General features: G+C 40.9%; 1 protein-coding gene across 6 annotated transcripts in view; it reads left to right on the top strand.

Annotated features, from left to right (window-relative positions):
- Positions 1-10340: 10340 nt before the first annotated feature.
- The window catches only part of GMDS (GDP-mannose 4,6-dehydratase), a 785826-nt gene continuing 779251 nt past the window's right edge, over positions 10341-16915 (top strand). Inside the window, exon 1 of one of the 6 annotated variants that reach the window (XM_020970088.2) lies at positions 10341-10689. In XM_020970088.2, the coding sequence (XP_020825747.1) occupies positions 10606-10689 (84 nt within the window). In that variant the 5' untranslated portion in view covers positions 10341-10605. The remainder of the gene's footprint in view (positions 10690-16915) is intronic. The other 5 variants (XM_078153650.1, XM_078153649.1, XM_078153647.1 and 2 more) reach the window with 5 other exon arrangements.

The following is a 16915-nucleotide window of genomic DNA, read 5'->3' as shown; positions in this document are numbered from 1 at the left end:
TCTCCAAGGGTGGCCAAGTTTACAATCACCTTCTGAGCTAAGTATGTCTTTGTGGGCTAGCCTGGGAATATAGCCCCTATTTATAACTTTATTTCTACAGGAAGATATGTTTGAACTTCCAAACGGTTGACAAACTGGAGATTATAGATACAGAGCTAAAGCAATTGGCATTACTGAAAGTTATGAAACAGGTTAATTCCAAAGACAGGGAACTAACTTATCTCTTCATTTCATGGTATATTATATTGACTGTTACAGAGGGGAACTTCTAAAATATTTTAATTAGTTAATTAAAATATTTAAATTAAGAAGTTAAATATTTAAAATGAAAATTATTTAATTGACAAATATGAATCATTTGAGATAATGTAGTATGTTAAAGTGAAAAGATTACAGGACTTGCAGTCAGAGTACACTGGGTTTACATTTTGGCCTTGCCATTTACTCCCTTTGTAACCTAACCCTCCTGGGCTTCAGTTTCTACATCCATGAAATGAAGAGTTTATACTAAGTGGGTTCTGAAATTCTATGATCCTATAACAACATATAAACTAACAAAACAGTAATGATAATAAATAATGTACCCTGTGCCTGCTTCCAGACTTGGCTCCAGCTATCTATGCATAGGTTTTGTTGTTGTTTATGTGGTCATAATAATTACTGATGTTGACATAGCACTATAAAGTTTGTCTGCAAAATTAGGTAATTGGACTACAGAGGTTCTGAAGTCCCTTTTAGCTCTAGATTTATAAACCCATGATCTCTCAGATCTTACCACGTTTTAACAATGAAATAATTTGAAAATCCCAGGGAAGAAAAGGTTTCAAGTTATGAGGATAACTTAACTTATTGGTACTTGGATCTATCACAGAAAGAAACAAAATTGTAATCAAGTCAAAAGCTAATTCAGGCTTATATGATTTTATCTGGAGTTTTGGTCTATATTCTTTGTTTTACTTAAAGTCATTGAAGTTGTTTTTGTTCAGTTATTTTCATTCATGTCTGACTCTTTGTGACCTCATTTTCTTGGCAAAGTTTAGGGAATAGTTTACCATTTCCTTCTTCAGCTCATTTTACAGATGAGGAAAGCGAGGCAACCAGGGTTAAGTGACTTGCCCAGGGACATACAGCTAGTAAGTGTCTGAGGCCAGATTTGAACTCAAGAAGATGAGTATTCCTGAATCTAGGCCCAATACTTTATCTACTGTACCACCTAGCTACCCTAGTCATCGAAGTTACCTGATCTTAATTCTAATTCGGCCTCAGAAACTTATTATCTGTATGACACTGGGAAAGTCATTTAATCTCTCTCAGCCTCAGTTTCATCTGTAAGGTGACAGGAAACCACTGGAGTAAATTGAATAGAAGGATGATATATTTGGACCTGCACTTTACGAAAATCATTTTAGTGGCTGAATAGAGGATCAATTAGAACACCCTAGAGACCGATGATAGTGAACCTTTCCATAGTGAGATGGTGAGATCATTTTCTCCACAGTCTCTATTGCCTCCAGGAGCAAATATGAAATGCTTTCTTTGGTGTTCAAAGCCCTTTATAACCTAGCCCCCTCCTATCTTTCCAGTCTTCTTATACCTCAGTCAATTCAGTGACACCGGTCTCCTGGCTGTTTCAAGTACAAGGCACTCCCTCTCTTCACTCCAGGCATTCTCTCTGGCTATTCCTGATACCTAAAACAGGTTCCCTTTTCCATTCTGACTACTGACCTCCCTGGCTTCCTTTAAGTCCCAGCTTCTACAGGAAATCTTCCCCAATCTCTCTTGATTGCAGTGCTTTCTCTTTGTTAATTATTGCTTATCTTATGCTGTTTATAGTTTGTTTTGTATATATTCATTGCATGTTGTCCTTGCCATTGAATTGTAAACTCCTTGACTGTCCTTTGCTTCCTTTTGTATCTCCAGTGCTTAGCACAGTGTCTGGCACGTAGTAGGTAAATGTTTATTAAATGATTGATTAATACTATCTACTCTATCTAGCTTGATGGATATAGATAGGCCATTTTCTCCTTCCCCTAACCTTCTTTGGTTTAAATCCCTTTTGGTTAGATTTGTAGGACACTAGCAAATACAGTCTCCATTCCAATTTTTGTCCTTTTGATCTTCAGTCTTTTGCCTAAAACTTTGTAGTGTTTGATAATATTTTCAATATCCTGTGAGTCAAAAATGAATGGACAGATAGATGAATAGATGAATGGATGGATGAACAGATGGGTAGATAGATGAGAAGATGGATGTTGAGCCACTGACCACATTTTGTTAATTATTTGCTATCCATAATTAACAAAATGATTATTAATTACCCAGAAATCTCTCAGACTTTTCATTCATCACCGTATATTTCTTTTGTGTCTTCTGAAGTACATGGCACTATGGAAAGGATCTGAGTTTGAATTCAAGCTCCTATGCATATTAGTTGTTTGACTACAGACAAGTTATTTAGCCTCATTGGACTTTAGTTTCATTATCTGTAAAGTCGATCTAATACTTGTATAAAGACCAATGGTCTATACAAGGGATGGAGTACTCTTTTTCACTAAGGAACTCTATTTCTGGGCTAAGGTTCAGTCCTGAGGGAACCTGGCTCCATAAAGGGGAGTTAGGCTCTTCTCACACTCTCTGGCTTGTAATGTATCCCACGTGCCAGATTCTCATGAAAATCTCTTGAAAGTTTGGGTTTTGTTCATGTCTAGTGTCTCCCCCAAAAGTCTCTCCTAGAAAGTTACTTAATGTATAATGTAGATCAATTATAGGGTACCTATTTGTTTACTATGAAAGAAATGCTCAGGACCTTAAATGTACATTGACAAATACTTAAAACATGATACAGTAACCCATAACTCCTATCATACTGATGTATAATCTCTTGGGGCAGCTAGGTGGCTCCATGGATAGAGTGTTGACCTTGGAGTCAAAAAAACCAGAGTTCAAATATGGCCTCAGACACTTATTAGTTGGGTGACCCTGGCCAAGTCACTTAATCATATTTTCCTTAATTTCTCATCTGTGAAATGAGTGGAGAAGGAAATGGCAAACAACTCCAGTATTTTAGCCAAGAAAACTCCAAATGGGGTCATGAAGAGTTGGATATGACTGAAAAACAACTGAACATAGTCTCTTAGGAGATTGTCAGACAAATATTAAAACATGACCTTCAACTACAGAATAGGTACTCACCTTCTCACCCTCTCTGAGTAGCTTACTCAAGGTCCAAGTGCTTTGGCAAGCCAAAACATGGCTTAGGCTCATCATCCTGGTAGTGGTCACCTTCTCTCAGTTGTTTCAGATGTCACTTCCTGCTGGGCAACCATGTGATTGCCTTTTTTTAATATATGCAAATATTTACTTTGTTCTAGCCTTGAGTGAAGAGGAAGAAAACTAGGCAGTGAGAGCAGTAGCTATGCCATCATGCTGAAATATCCCTTAATAAAAACAAACCTCATTAAATTCAGTGGCAATAAGAAAAAAGATACAAAAAGAATAGGCTGATTAAAACATTTGTGATTCTAGTGCCACACCTAGCAGATATGAGACAGACAATGACGTTCAAGGAAAAGACCAAGGATCCTGCCACAGGCTGCCATCATTGGCTGAGCAAACTGAAGTGTGTTTAGGGCTCTTGGATTATACCCAGGGTGGGGAATGCCTCCTAGATCATGGTTGGGTTCAACTCCATGAAGAAGACACAGAAGGGGAAAAGGCCACAGCATAGGGGCCAAAGTACTAGAATGCACCAAAAGATTTGCTGTTCACTCCTCCTCCCTGGGAGGTGACACTCTCTATCCAAGAGGAACAAAGAAGGGGAAGGGGGCAAGGTACAAAACCCAGAAGAAGGCTGAGGTCCCTATGCCTGTGGCATGCTCAGAAGTTCCATACCAGCCAGTGGGTTAGGCCTTCTTTGGGATTCCACCAACATAACCTCTCTGATAAGGAAACCAATATGTTTAAGACACCATTGGCTTCTTTTCCCCAAGGTCAGTGGCTAGAGGGTAGCATCATGGAGAGCCACCTTGCTCCATGTTGACCTCAAGGGAATGTTTCCCTCCAGGAAACATCCTGTTGGTATCCTGCTCTTTCCCTCAGGAGTTGGACAGGGCCCTGTCAGATTCTCTTCCAACTATTCACCAGCCCCAAGGAAGGCACAATACAAAGGCCTGGCAGCAGCAGCAGCAGGCAGGCAGATAGACACCATGCAATTCTTCAAATTTAAATTAAAAATCATAAAGACAATAAAAATAATAACCTTATTCCTTTCTCCTATAACCCAGCAATTATACATATTCTCCCTTGCCCACCCAGCTTACCCTTCTTTTGTTCTTGTTGTCTTTCAGCCATTTCAGTTGTGTCTGGTGCTTCATGACCCCATTTGGGGTTTTCTCAGCAAAGATATTGAAATGGTTTGCCATTTCCTTCTCTAGCTCATTTTACAGATGAGGTAACTGAGGCAAACAGTGTTAAGTGACTTGCCCAGAGTCACACAGCTAGCGTCTGAGGTCAGATTTGAGTTCAGGAAGATAAGTCTTCCTGACTCCAGACCCTGCGCTCTATGTAGTATACCACCTAGCTGTCCATCACCTTCCCTTTAACATCATGTGAAAAAGAAACAGTACTTTGCAGACCCGGCCAAACTGCCTCTGGGGCAGAGCATTAGGACATAGAGAGAGTTGGCTCTGATTTTTGTAATCTAGCCACTGCTCAGATTCTTACAATCTAGCCAATAGCTCACTAATGTTCAGACTCCTTAAGAGTCTGCCCAATATGACGGATGTTCTAATAAACCTTGTCTTTAGCTGAAAGAAGGCTTGGGTGGAATTCTTTTGGGCAGGACCTACACATAGTGATCTTGGGGTCCCAGCACCCCTAAACCTCTAGACCTCATCATATGGTTCCCTGCCCAGGGAATAACTGCCTAATACCAAGCTGTTCACCAGCCATGACTGGAAGACTACAGGCCATTCACCTATGGTTGGTAGCAAACAGTGGGTACCAGCCAATGTTCCCCCATCATTCCCTGCATGCAGCCTGTGTTCAATTCCAGTCAACTTCCTCTTAGGGACCCCCTTGAGGCAGGGACAGCTCTATGTCCATTGTCAACAGGAAGCACTTTCAGAAGCCAAGATCTTGGCTCCTTACCCCAAAAGAATTTGGGTCCCATTTGTTTGAGGGGGGAATGATGGGGTTGGGATCTGGACCCCAGAAAGGAAAAACCCTGGACTTTCCCACATGGCCAAATCTCTGGCATTTGCCTGAGGCTATAATCTCATTAACTGGCCTTTCATTGTGTCTATACCCAATCTCTCAATTCTCTGTTACCCTTAACCTAGTTTAGGCCTCCATTGTCTTTCCCACACTTAACCCTTGCTAGGCTCCATTCTCCCTTGGCCATGTAGCCCAGGTCCCTGGAGTTCTGTTCACCCCAGCTTACCGGCCACTCCCATTTATATCTTCCTTAGACCTCTCCTTTAGTCACCTCAAACTACTTGGCCACACCTAGATCCCTCCCACAGTCTTTCTGTATATAAAGTCCATCTTGTCTCCATTAAGAGGCTCTGATTCTTATAATCTAGCCACTGCTCAGATTCTTATATTCTGGCCAATAGCTCATTGACATTCAGACTCCTTAAGAGTCTACCCAATATGACAGATGTTCTAATAAACCTTGTCTTTGGTTGAAAAAAAAAAGAGAGAGTTGAGGAGGAGGGGAAAAGGAGGAGAGGAGACAGGAATCATTGCTTGACTTTTGAGTCTTCGATTTTCCAAATCATTAGTTCTATGAAAGAACTGGCATCTTCATTTGAATCATGGCCTTCCAGCTCCTTTCAGGAGCTCCCATCCACTTGAACTCATTGCCTCCAAGGCTATAATCACCCATCTTTGGATTACTGTTTGGTCATTTGTGCTCAGAGAAAGAAACACAAAGCAACAGAGTCAGAGAGAGACCTGAGGTCCAGTTTTAGGCTCACCTAGACAAGCATATGTACTCATTGTCACATTCAGGTTCCTCAACACTGCTGCCAGAGATGGAGGAGGCATGGGCTCACACTGCCCTTCCCAGAGCCCACAATGCCAATTCCCCTGCTCCCCTTCCCATCCATTGGAGGCCTGGAGGAGAGTTTAGAGTGCTGACAAGCTTGACAGATGAGAAGAGAGAAAGAAAAATAGTTTTTAAATCTACTGAGTGGGCAGCATTTCCTAGTCAATGCCCAGTCATCTTCAATATAACCCACCCCAGTTCCATTATGAAGTTGTGTAGGCAGAGAGGGTACAGGAGAAGTAACTAGAAGTCCCAAGTTTCATGTGTCTTTTATTAAGGGGCTCACCAGAAAGGATGAGGACACACATTTCACTGGAATGGGACTTCTTCCAGGCATGCTCTCCAGAATGGATGGCCATGGTTATACTTACACTATCTAACAGGGTCATTTTGAAGAAAGCATTTTGTAAGTCTTAAAGCATTTTGTAAAAGAGCTCTTATGAACTTTGATGATTTTTTTCATTTTAATAAATAGAAATTGTTGATAAAGGTTATAGTCACCTGCTAAATCCTTTCAGAGAAGGCCACAGACCAGTTACTCCAGAGTTTGGGATACCCATTAGGAACTTTACTCCCTCCCATCAGCTTTCTCCATTGACCTCCAATAAGGATAAAAAGATCATTTAAATAGGTAATCATTTAGCACATAAAATGAAAGAAAGTATCAAAAAGATACTCCCCCCCCCTTTTTTTAACAAAAAAAATGGCTATTATAAAAGATGATGGATCTTTCCATGTTAGGTCTGGATTCTAATTCCTAGATGGAATTTTGGCCCCTTGTTCTATAAAATGTCTTGCATCATACTGGTTAATGCCCAACTTCCTATAGAATAAGAAGGGAAAGAAGAAACGTTGTTGGGTGTGGGGGGGTGTAGAGAGCATTGCTGGAGCATAATATACCACTAAAATTAGGGAAATCTTCCCTGTTTCTGGCCAGTGTCTTGTACACAAATGCTTATCCAAACCTTTTCCTCTCCCCTCAAACTTCCCATTATCTCCTCCTTCTCTACTCATGGTTCTCTCATTTTAGGACCTTGCCTCATATTTTACTGATATAGTGGGGATAAGCTAGAGAGTCACTCTGAAGTTCAAAGGCCACTTATGATGGGCCATGTGTGCTGGCTCAGTGCTGAAGAACTTGGTGCTTTGAGATAGTGTTGAAATTCTTTGGTACCCCTGATGATAACAGGGGAAGGAGGCTGCTGCAAAGACATTAGGATATTAAACCAGGAAGATCTCACTTAATAAGCTTTAAAAAGAGTGCCTCTGTCATCTAAAGATTTCTCTTTCTTCCATTGATCATGTGAGCCTTTTACATGTGATTTTCATGGTAGGGAGATTTCTACTTTCCCTCCTGCATCCTGGTAGCCATTGTGGCTCATCATATACAGCCAGAATATATACTGCCTAGAAGGGTCTGAATCTGGTCTCTTTACCTTGGCTGCCTTTTTCTGCTTTGTATTTGGCCTTGGGCACAAGTGACTAAACAGCAATTCTGATATGGACTGTTCCAGTCTGGAAGGCAACTTAATGAGTTCAAGAAGTTGGGAGACTCTCTTCTCCCTTTCTTAGCCAACATCCTAGGAAAAAAGCTTTCTATGCTTGTTGTCTCTTCTTCTCTCTTACTTCTTAACCCTTTGTAAGCTGGCTTCTTACCCCATCCCTTACCTGAAAATGCTCTCTCCAAAATTACCATTGATCTCTTAATTGACAATTCTGATTTTTTTTAAACCTCATTCTTTTTGATCTCTCTGCAGTACTTCACACCTTTGTACTATTGACTACTTTTACCACCTAGACACTATCTATTCTCTGAGTTTTCATAATACTGGCCCTTAGTTCTTCTTCTGCTTGTCTGACTCAGTCTCCTTTGATTTATCATTCTCTCTGTCCTGGACCCTCTTCTCTCTCACACTCTTTCACTTGGTGATCACATCAGCTTGTATCAGTTTAATTATCATCTCTCTGCAGATGACTCCCAGATCTAGATATTCAACCGTAGACTCTCTTTTCAGCTCTAGGTACCCAACTGCTTATTGAATGTTTCTGAGTGTCTTATCTAGGCATCATAAAAATCAACACATCCAAAACAATTAATTTTCTTTCATCTTAAATCTACCCTTCTTCCAAACTTACCAATTTCTGTGAAAGGCATTACTATCCTTTCAGTAACCCAGGTCTGTAGCTTTGGGAGGCACTGAGCATTGATGGCACAGTGGATGGATAATGCTGAGCCTAGAGTCAAGAAGACGAGTTCATATTCAATCTCAGATACTACTAGCTATATACCCTTGGGCAAGTCACTTAATCCCTGATTGCCTCAGTTTCCTCAACCATAAAATAGGTTATAATATATGTGTATATATAATATAATATAAAATAATAACACCCACAACCATGGTTGTGTTGAGGATCAAATGAGATAATATTTATTTTAAAAAAAGTGCTTAGCAAAGTGCCTGGTATATTTGTTGTTATTCAGTTGTTTTTCAGTCGTGGTGATTCTTCTTAAGCCCATTGGAGTTCTCTTGGCAAAGAAACTGGAATGGTTTGCCATTTCTTCCTCCAATGGATTAAGGCAAGCAGAGGTTAAGTGGCTTGCCCAGGGCCATACAGCTAGTAAGTGTCTGAGGCTGGATTTAAACTCAGGTGTTTTGAGTCCAGGCCCAGCACTCTATACACCAAGCCACCTAGCTGCCCCCTCACCCCAAATTACTTCATATCTATTTTGCGTATATGTGTGGATAGCATGTTGGTACCTGCTGTCTTAGAGAATAAGCTCCTTATGGACAAGGACTGTTTCATTCCTATCTTTGCATCTCTAGCACATAGCATAGTGGTAGACAGTGCTTAATGCAAGCTTGATTGATTGTGAAGTCATTTTCAAATGATGGTAGCATGATACAGTGAGAAGAAAAATGGAGTTGATTTGGAGTCTGAAGAGCTGAATCCAATTCCAGATTTCTCATTTTCAGTATCTGTCTTGGCCTAGTTAGGCCACTTAACTGTTCAGATCTTCAGTTCCCTTAGATTCAAAACTAAGAAAACGTGGTCCCCCTTAGGCCTCTTCAACCTCCCAAATCCTTCCCTCCTTGGTATATACTTTAATTCTTTAAAATGTGTATCCTTTGAATTTAAGTCGTTTGGAACCTAGTACCTGGTCTCCAGGTGTGAAACTAAAATCACCAAGAACAATGGGTGAGAATTAAAAAGCTGGCCAGATGTGAGTCACCAAACACTCAGGAACCCAGATATTTTTTCATATCCAAGTTATAGGGAAAGAAAAGTAGATGCCTCCCAGAAACATCAACAAGTTTTCAGGGATTATTTGTGAACCTTCATCACTGTCACTGCTGGCTTTAACACACAGATGTTTCTCAAAAAGAAGCTACAGGAAGGTCATTTCCAGTTTCTCTCCGCTCCCTTGGAATCCACAAAGATCCCAGGGCCCGGATCAGCAGCTGGGTAGGAGGAATCTTGGAGGTGTAGCCCAGTCCCTTGATTTTATAGCTGAGGAAAATGAATCCTATAGTGTGGTAATGACTTGCCCGAGTCACAAGCCTTGTAGCTAGCAGAAATGGGACCCCGATGTCAAACCCACTCTTCTATTACATGCACCAGGATATGGAAGTGGAGTCGGAAGCAGGCATTATCAATGAGGCAGCTTGGTGGCACCAAGGATTGAGTGCTAAACCTGGCATCAGGAGGACCTCAGTTCGAATACCCTCTCAGACTTTATGAGCTGTGGAACCCTGGGCAAGTTACTTAACCTCTCTGTGCTTTGTGCTACATAAATGTTATCCATTTAAATTATAAATCATTCATGTCCAACCCCTTCATTTTACCGAAGAGGAAATGGAGGCTTAGAAAAAGGGCACCAAAAGAATGACAGGTAGGATTCCAACTCAGGGCCTAGAACACTCATTCCATTGAGCCTCATTCTGCCCCCCAGTGGGCGTGACAGAGTGGGGCTCGCTGCTTCCGGTTCTCCAGTCTCCCTCTCAGGTTTCCCTTCCAACACCCATATGTGGCATATGCGTCCCCGGCTTCCCGCACCAACCCTCTTCCCTTTCCTTGTTCTCCTTCAGTCCCATGCGCATGCGCACCCTCTTAGCGGGGCGGGGCGGAGCCAGGCGCCTGCGGGCGAGGCTTCTCCTTATCCCCACCTCCAACAGCTGCGGCGACTGAGGGCTGCAGCGTAGCTCCGCCCACTCTGCGCTTTGCTCTTTGAAGGCTTTCTACAGTCTCGAGGAGGGGGAAGTAGGCGGGGCCCTGATGGACGTCAGTGGGAAGACGCTTATGACGTAAGGGGCCGGCAGAGCCCGCCGCTCTGTCCCCTCCCCGCAGACACCCCTTTTCCCCTCCCTCTCCTGTCAGTGTCTGGCGGTGGGCCGGGCTCTGTAATTGTGGCGGCGCGGGCGCCCTGAGCCCCCTCCTCCCCCTCCTCTTTCTTCCTCCTCCTGCCCCTCCTCCAGGCTGCTCACACCCCACAGCGGGCACACACGTTCCGTCCCCTCTGCCGCCGGGCTCACACTCCACTCCAATCCTCGGGCAACATGGCACAGAATCGGGGAGGTGCCGGGGATGGCGAGATGGACAAGTCCAGGAAGGTGGCTCTCATCACCGGCATCACCGGCCAGGTGAGAGTGCTCTCGAGGGGACCCGGGTCGTGGCGGGGAACTATGGGAGCGCAAGCGAGTTCAGTAGGGAGAGGGACCGAAGCGCGAGGAAGATAGCTGCACATGGATGGGTCGGCTGCCCTGGCACTGGCGTGCAGCTTCCAGGAGGTCCCGGAAAGGTGTCAGTGGCCAGAGATAGGTGTGGATGTCTAATGGTGTTACCTGCACTCTGCTTGTCTCCTTTTTCTGTGCGGGGCAGTGTTTTGGAGATGTGTCCTGTGAATGATCCCCTGGGTGTGTGTCCAATCATACCTGCCCACACATTTTGGCACCTGCCACATGCCTCCTTCACCTGGTAGGCACATAGAAGTTCTGGTTGCTCAGGCCAGGGGGAACTCAGGAACCCTGTGCTTTAGACTTTTAGTCGGAGGAGGAGAGAACAGGTGGCCGAGTGTGCATGGGTATGGATGGAGCAGAATCCTTAGTGCCAGCAAACTTTTTTTTTTTTGACATTTGGCATACGAAGAGGATAGTGATGTGCTTACTGAAACGTTTCCTTCTGATTTCCCACATTGGGTCTCCTGAAGGGTGAAAGAACCCAGAAAGCAGTGTTTGCAGAGCAGGTCAGGTTTTTAAATGGTGTTTTTAAAAAATGAATTTCTAAGATGTATTATAACCAATTTTGAAATGGGTTTCACAGATCAGTCTAAAGGTAGGAGAGAATCTTATCTCAGGAAGACCTGAAGTAAATTAATGAAGAGTTATTCATTCACGTGGTGGTTCTGAAGGTTGGAAACCCGTGCCTGAGACAGTTGACTTGTGGCCTTGTGAGGAGGGACAGTAACATGATTGCTTCTTTGCAATGTGACATCAATGTGTTGTCATGCATCTTTCTGAACTTGGTTCGTGACTTGTCAGATATAGTCATTTAGCACCTTCTCAGGTGCTAATGGAAATAATATTGCCAGTATTTTTAAAGAGCTTGTTCTTTTTTCTTCTCCAATAAAAACTTACAGGTTTCTTGTTCTTTTTGCTTGGAGAGCTGCATTATACCCAACAAAAGAAGTCCCTTCACTACCTGAAGGAAAATAGATAGAGCAGGATAGCTATAATGGTGCAGGCATGGAGTAAAGAAGACTTGAGTTCAAAGATGGCCTCAGACACTTACTAGTTGTGTGACCCTAGGCAAGCTACTTAGCTGCTGCCTGACTCAGTTTCCTTTTTTATAAAATGGGCATGATAATAGCACCTACCTGCCGGGGTTGTTGTGAGGACAAAAGAGATAATAATTGTAAAGCACTTAGCTTGGTAAATGCTACTTAAATGTTTATTGTTATTAGAATATGTATCAAGACTTAAGACTAACTCATGGAAAGCAGTGTGGTATAGTGGAGAGATCACTAGACTGAGAATCAGAAGACTCAAATCCTAGGCCCCTGCCCTTTCATTTAACTAGCTACATAACCTACTATAGGCCAGACACTTCAAGTCCATGGGGCTCATTTTCCTTGTCTGTAATATGAAGGGGCTCTAATATAGTTTTGGCTATATGATTCTTTGATTCTATTCTCACACTTTCAGTCCCCAACCTTGCCCTGGATTTTAGACATTTATAGGCCTCATTTTATTAAAGGCATATACTTAAGCATGGCTAATTAGAAAGGCACATAGTGATAAGAATCTAAAACTGATCATCAGAAAATTAACTAGAAATAAAGGAAATAAGGTGAACAGTTGAAGGCCTAGTACACATCCTGTCTTTTTCCTTTTGATTGGCCTCCAGAGATTGTGTTCTTTTTCACAGTTTGTCAGTTGTAGGTTAGATTTGAAACTCAAATGATGCCTTTTAGGAAACCTAGTAAAGTTAGTAGTGATTACTAGTCAGGGAATTAACTGAGATGTTAAAATTTAAAAATAAGGCACTATTAAGCTGAATAGTATGGGGTTAGAAATAGAACTCTTGTTTACAGGTGTGAAAATAATCCTTTGCTGGCTTCTGTGTGGTAGGAGAGTGGCTTTTTCTCTTTCAATTCGTCATGCTTACGGCTAACTAGATTAAGTAATAGAATCATCGGATTCTAAGGACTTTAGAGGTTATCTAGCCCAGCATCCTCATTTACAGATGATGAAACTGAGTCCCAGAAAGTGACTTGTCCAAAGGTCAAATACTAGGATCATGGACTTGAAGTTGGAAGGAATTTTAGAGATCTCTATTCCCATACCTCATTTTATAGACAAGGTAACTAGGAAGGAGGGAAATAAGCATTTATTAATCATTTGCTATGTGCCAGATACTGTGCTAAGCTCTGGCAATACAAATGAAAACAAAAAGACAGAAAGTTCCTGCCCTCAAGGAGCTTACATTCTAATGAGGTAAGACTACATATAAAAGGGAGCTGGGAGTGGGTGCTGAGGAAGTGAATGAAGGCTTGCTTTGGCCCCTCTACAAAATGGAGGCTCCCGTAGGAGCTCAAGAATGGGAGAAGGGGTGGGCCTTGCCAAGGGATATTCTAGAATGAGAATACTGTAGCAGTGCTCCAAAGTGTTGAGGGAAGGCCCAGGATGATACATCGGCAGAAGCATGACTTTGAAGTCTGGAAGTCAGAAACTAGGTCCCAAAGAGTTAATTAACTAGTCTAAAGGGTACACATGTGGTAAACAGTAAACTGGGATTTGAAACCAAGTTCAATGTTCTTACCATTATACAACATTACCCTTTCATCTTGTTACTCCTGTGTTAAACACTTATTGTGACACTATTTCCTTTTGCATTAAGTCTAAACTCTTCCACTTGATTTTTAAGGTCTTCCATAACTTCTGTCCACTTCACATTTTCAATTTTCAATAAGTATAAATTTTATTTCTTACTTTTCCAACATGCATTATGTGCTGTAGAAGGAGGATCTCAATGTTTCCCAAAAGCTTCTGTTTCTCAGCTTTTGATTACATGACAATGCCCTTTCCTTTCTTACAAGAGAAAACAAACCTATCTCCTCCATGAAGTTTTTAGGTGGACTTCTCCTGTCCTCACTGATAACTTCAGACCTTAGCTTGTATCATGGAATTTAGCACTTCATTATGTATTTATTATCTTATGAAGATTTTTTTTGTTTCCTCTATTTGATTCTAAGGTAGGGGCAAGAAAAAGAGTACTCAATAAATACTTGTTGATTACTTTTCTTGGTTCTTCTCTTCTTTCCAAATAGTCTCTATTTTGGTACTTTCCAACCCTAGGGCTAAACCCTGGGGGCTGTGGAACTTTTCAAAGTATATCAGATTGCATAAATAAGCATTCATACTTCTCTTTGAGAGGCAATTTTGTATAGTGATAAGAACTACCAAATCCTATCACTGAGGCTTAATGGTTGTATACTCTTGGACCAGTTAAACCTCAATTTCCTTATTTGTAAAACAGGGATAATAATGCCTATAGTATTTCATAGAATCATTGTGAGGTAATTTCATCAAGTGAGATGACATATATAATGTATTTTGTTAATCTTAGAGCAGATAAACCCCACTTATTTTTAATTAGACTAAACAAATGTCTTACCCATATATGTATAACTACTTTTCAAATATAAGTAGATGCTAATATGATGAATAAAATATAAATTAATTTTAAGTGTTGCTGCATTCATAATAGCTTTTTGTTATCATTGTCTTAATCTATGGGTATTAATAGTATGACTATCAGGTGGGGACTTCACAATTTTTACTTGTTAAAAAGGACTAGAAAAGGTTGGAAACCATAAACAAGGTGTGCCAAGATGGTGCCCTGTTCCAGAAGGAGATCTGCCACTTATTCTGCATAATTTCATAAATTCTAAACCAAGGGTTGCTTGGTAGGTTGCTGCTATAGCTTCCCTCCCAACTTGAGCCCTTTATCATCTGCCTTTTATTAATGCCTAGTTCTGTTCCCCTTTTCTTAGAGAGCCTCTAGTGTATATCCTCAGATTATAGATGAAGCATGGTATGAACTGTATTTATGATCAGAAGGACCTGAATTCAAATCCTCTCATTATGTCTGTGATCTCAGCTGTCACTTAATCTTTTTTGTGAACATTAACTGTTGCATAAATAATAATAATAATAATAATAATAATAATAATATTTATAATAATCTAGCGTTTACATAGTACCTTAAGGTTTGCAAAGTATTTTACAAATATCTTATTTGACCTTCATAACCCTGAGAAGTAGGTGTTAATATTATTCTCATTTTACAGATGAGGAAACTGAGGTAGACAGGTTAAGTCTAGTTAAGCTTGTTAAGTGTCTGAGATTGGATTTTGAACTCAGGTATTCCTGACTCCAGGCCCAATCAGCACTCTATTCACTGTACAGTGGACTAAATGATCCCTAAGACTCTTTCCGGCTCTAAATGATCCTTAAGGTTCTTTCTAGATCTAAATCCATGATCTGATAAAACTGAAGCCCAGAAAGGTTGTGACCTGCCTAAGGTTATGTGACTACTACCTGCTGGCAAAAAGGGAGACTAGAACACAGGTTTTCTGACTTCCAGTTCGGTGTACTTTCCATTTTACCATGGTAACTCTATATGTAATGGTGCCTTCTTTCCTTGCTATTCTTACAGCGAGAGCACTAGTCCATTCCAGGTTACTTGGTTGTACATAATACTATTGAGTATTGTTATAGTGAATTGGCTGTGTGACCCTGGACAGGTCACTGAACTTCCCAGTAGCTGAACAATGGTCTAAGACTATTAATTGCAAATCATAGGATCGTAGATTTAGAACTTGAAGTGACTTTGGAGGTTATTGAGTCCAACTCCCTCATTTTACAGAAAGGAAACTGAGGCACAGAGAAATTGTACAAGGCCCCACACCTAGTTCATTTCAGAAGAGGGGACTGCACTCATGTCTTCCTGACTCTAAATCTGGTGCCTGGTCTGCTGCATGATGTGCATTGGCAGAACAAGTTTCTTCATTTGAAGTTCTCTGTATAAAAAGAAATCACAGATGTGGTCTCAAATCCCCTTCACAGAGAAACTGTATATTCTTATTGTCTTCCTGGTTTCAAACCTATCCTTCAGTCTGTCCTCTCAACAATCAGAACCAGAATATTAACCTCAGAACCTGGACCTGACCCCTTTTTTTTTAATAATATTTTATTTTTTCCCCCAATTACATGTCAAGACAATTTTTAGCATCCATTTTTACAAGATTTTGAATTTCAAATTTTTCTCTCTTCTGTCTCCTCCCCCTTCTGAAAATGGTAGGCAATTTGATATAGGTTATACATGTGCTATCATGTAAAACATTTCCATATTAGTCACAGTAGTGAAAGAAGAAACTGATCAAAAGAAAAAAATGAAAAAGAATAAAGTAAATGAAAGAAAAATGCTTTGGTCTGCATTCAGAGTCTATCTGGATGTGGATAGTATTTTCCTTCATGAATCCTTTGTACTTGCCTTGAATCATTATGTTGCTGAGAAGAGCTGAGTCATTCATAGTTGATCATCACATGATGTTTCCGATACTGTGTACAACGTTTACTGGTTCTGCTCCTTCCACTTTGCATCAGTTTGTACAGGGTTTTTCTGAAAGCTGCCTCTTCATCATTTCTTATTGCACAATAGTATTCCATTATATTCATATACCACAACTTGTTCAACCATTTTCCAATTGATGGGTTCTCCCTCAATTTCCAATATTTTGCCACCATGAAAAGGGCTGCTATAAATATTTTTTTGCATGTCAGCCTTTTCCCCTTTTTTATGATCTCTTTGGGATACAGACCTAGTAGTGGTATTGCTGGATCAAAGGGTATGCACAGTTTGGTTGCCCTTTGAGCACAGTTCCAAATTGATCTCCAGAATGGTTGGATCAGTTCACAACTCCACCAACAGTGCACTAGTGTCCCAATTTTTCCACATCCTCCAACATTTATCATTTTCCTTTTTTGTCATATTAGCCAATCTGATAGGTGTGAGGTGGTACAGAGTTGTTTTAACTTGCATTTCTCTAATCAAAAGTGATCTAGAGCACTTCTTCATATGCCTATAGATAGCTTTAATTTCTTCATCTGAAAGCTGCCTGTTCATATCCTTTGATCATTTTTTAATTGGGGAATGATTTGTATTCTTATAAATTTGACTTAGTTCTCTCTATATTTTAAAATGAGGCCTTCATCAGAGACACTGGCTGTGAAAATTGTTTCCCAGCTTTCTGCTTCCCTTCTGATCTTGGTTGCATTGGCTTTGTTTGTGCAAAAACTTTTCAAT

This window comes from Phascolarctos cinereus, unplaced genomic scaffold (assembly GCF_003287225.1).
Source record: "Phascolarctos cinereus isolate Bilbo 61053 unplaced genomic scaffold, phaCin_HiC Scaffold_4;HRSCAF=312, whole genome shotgun sequence".
NCBI classification, from domain to species: domain Eukaryota; kingdom Metazoa; phylum Chordata; class Mammalia; order Diprotodontia; family Phascolarctidae; genus Phascolarctos; species Phascolarctos cinereus.
This window is presented reverse-complemented; position numbering and strand designations above follow the sequence as displayed.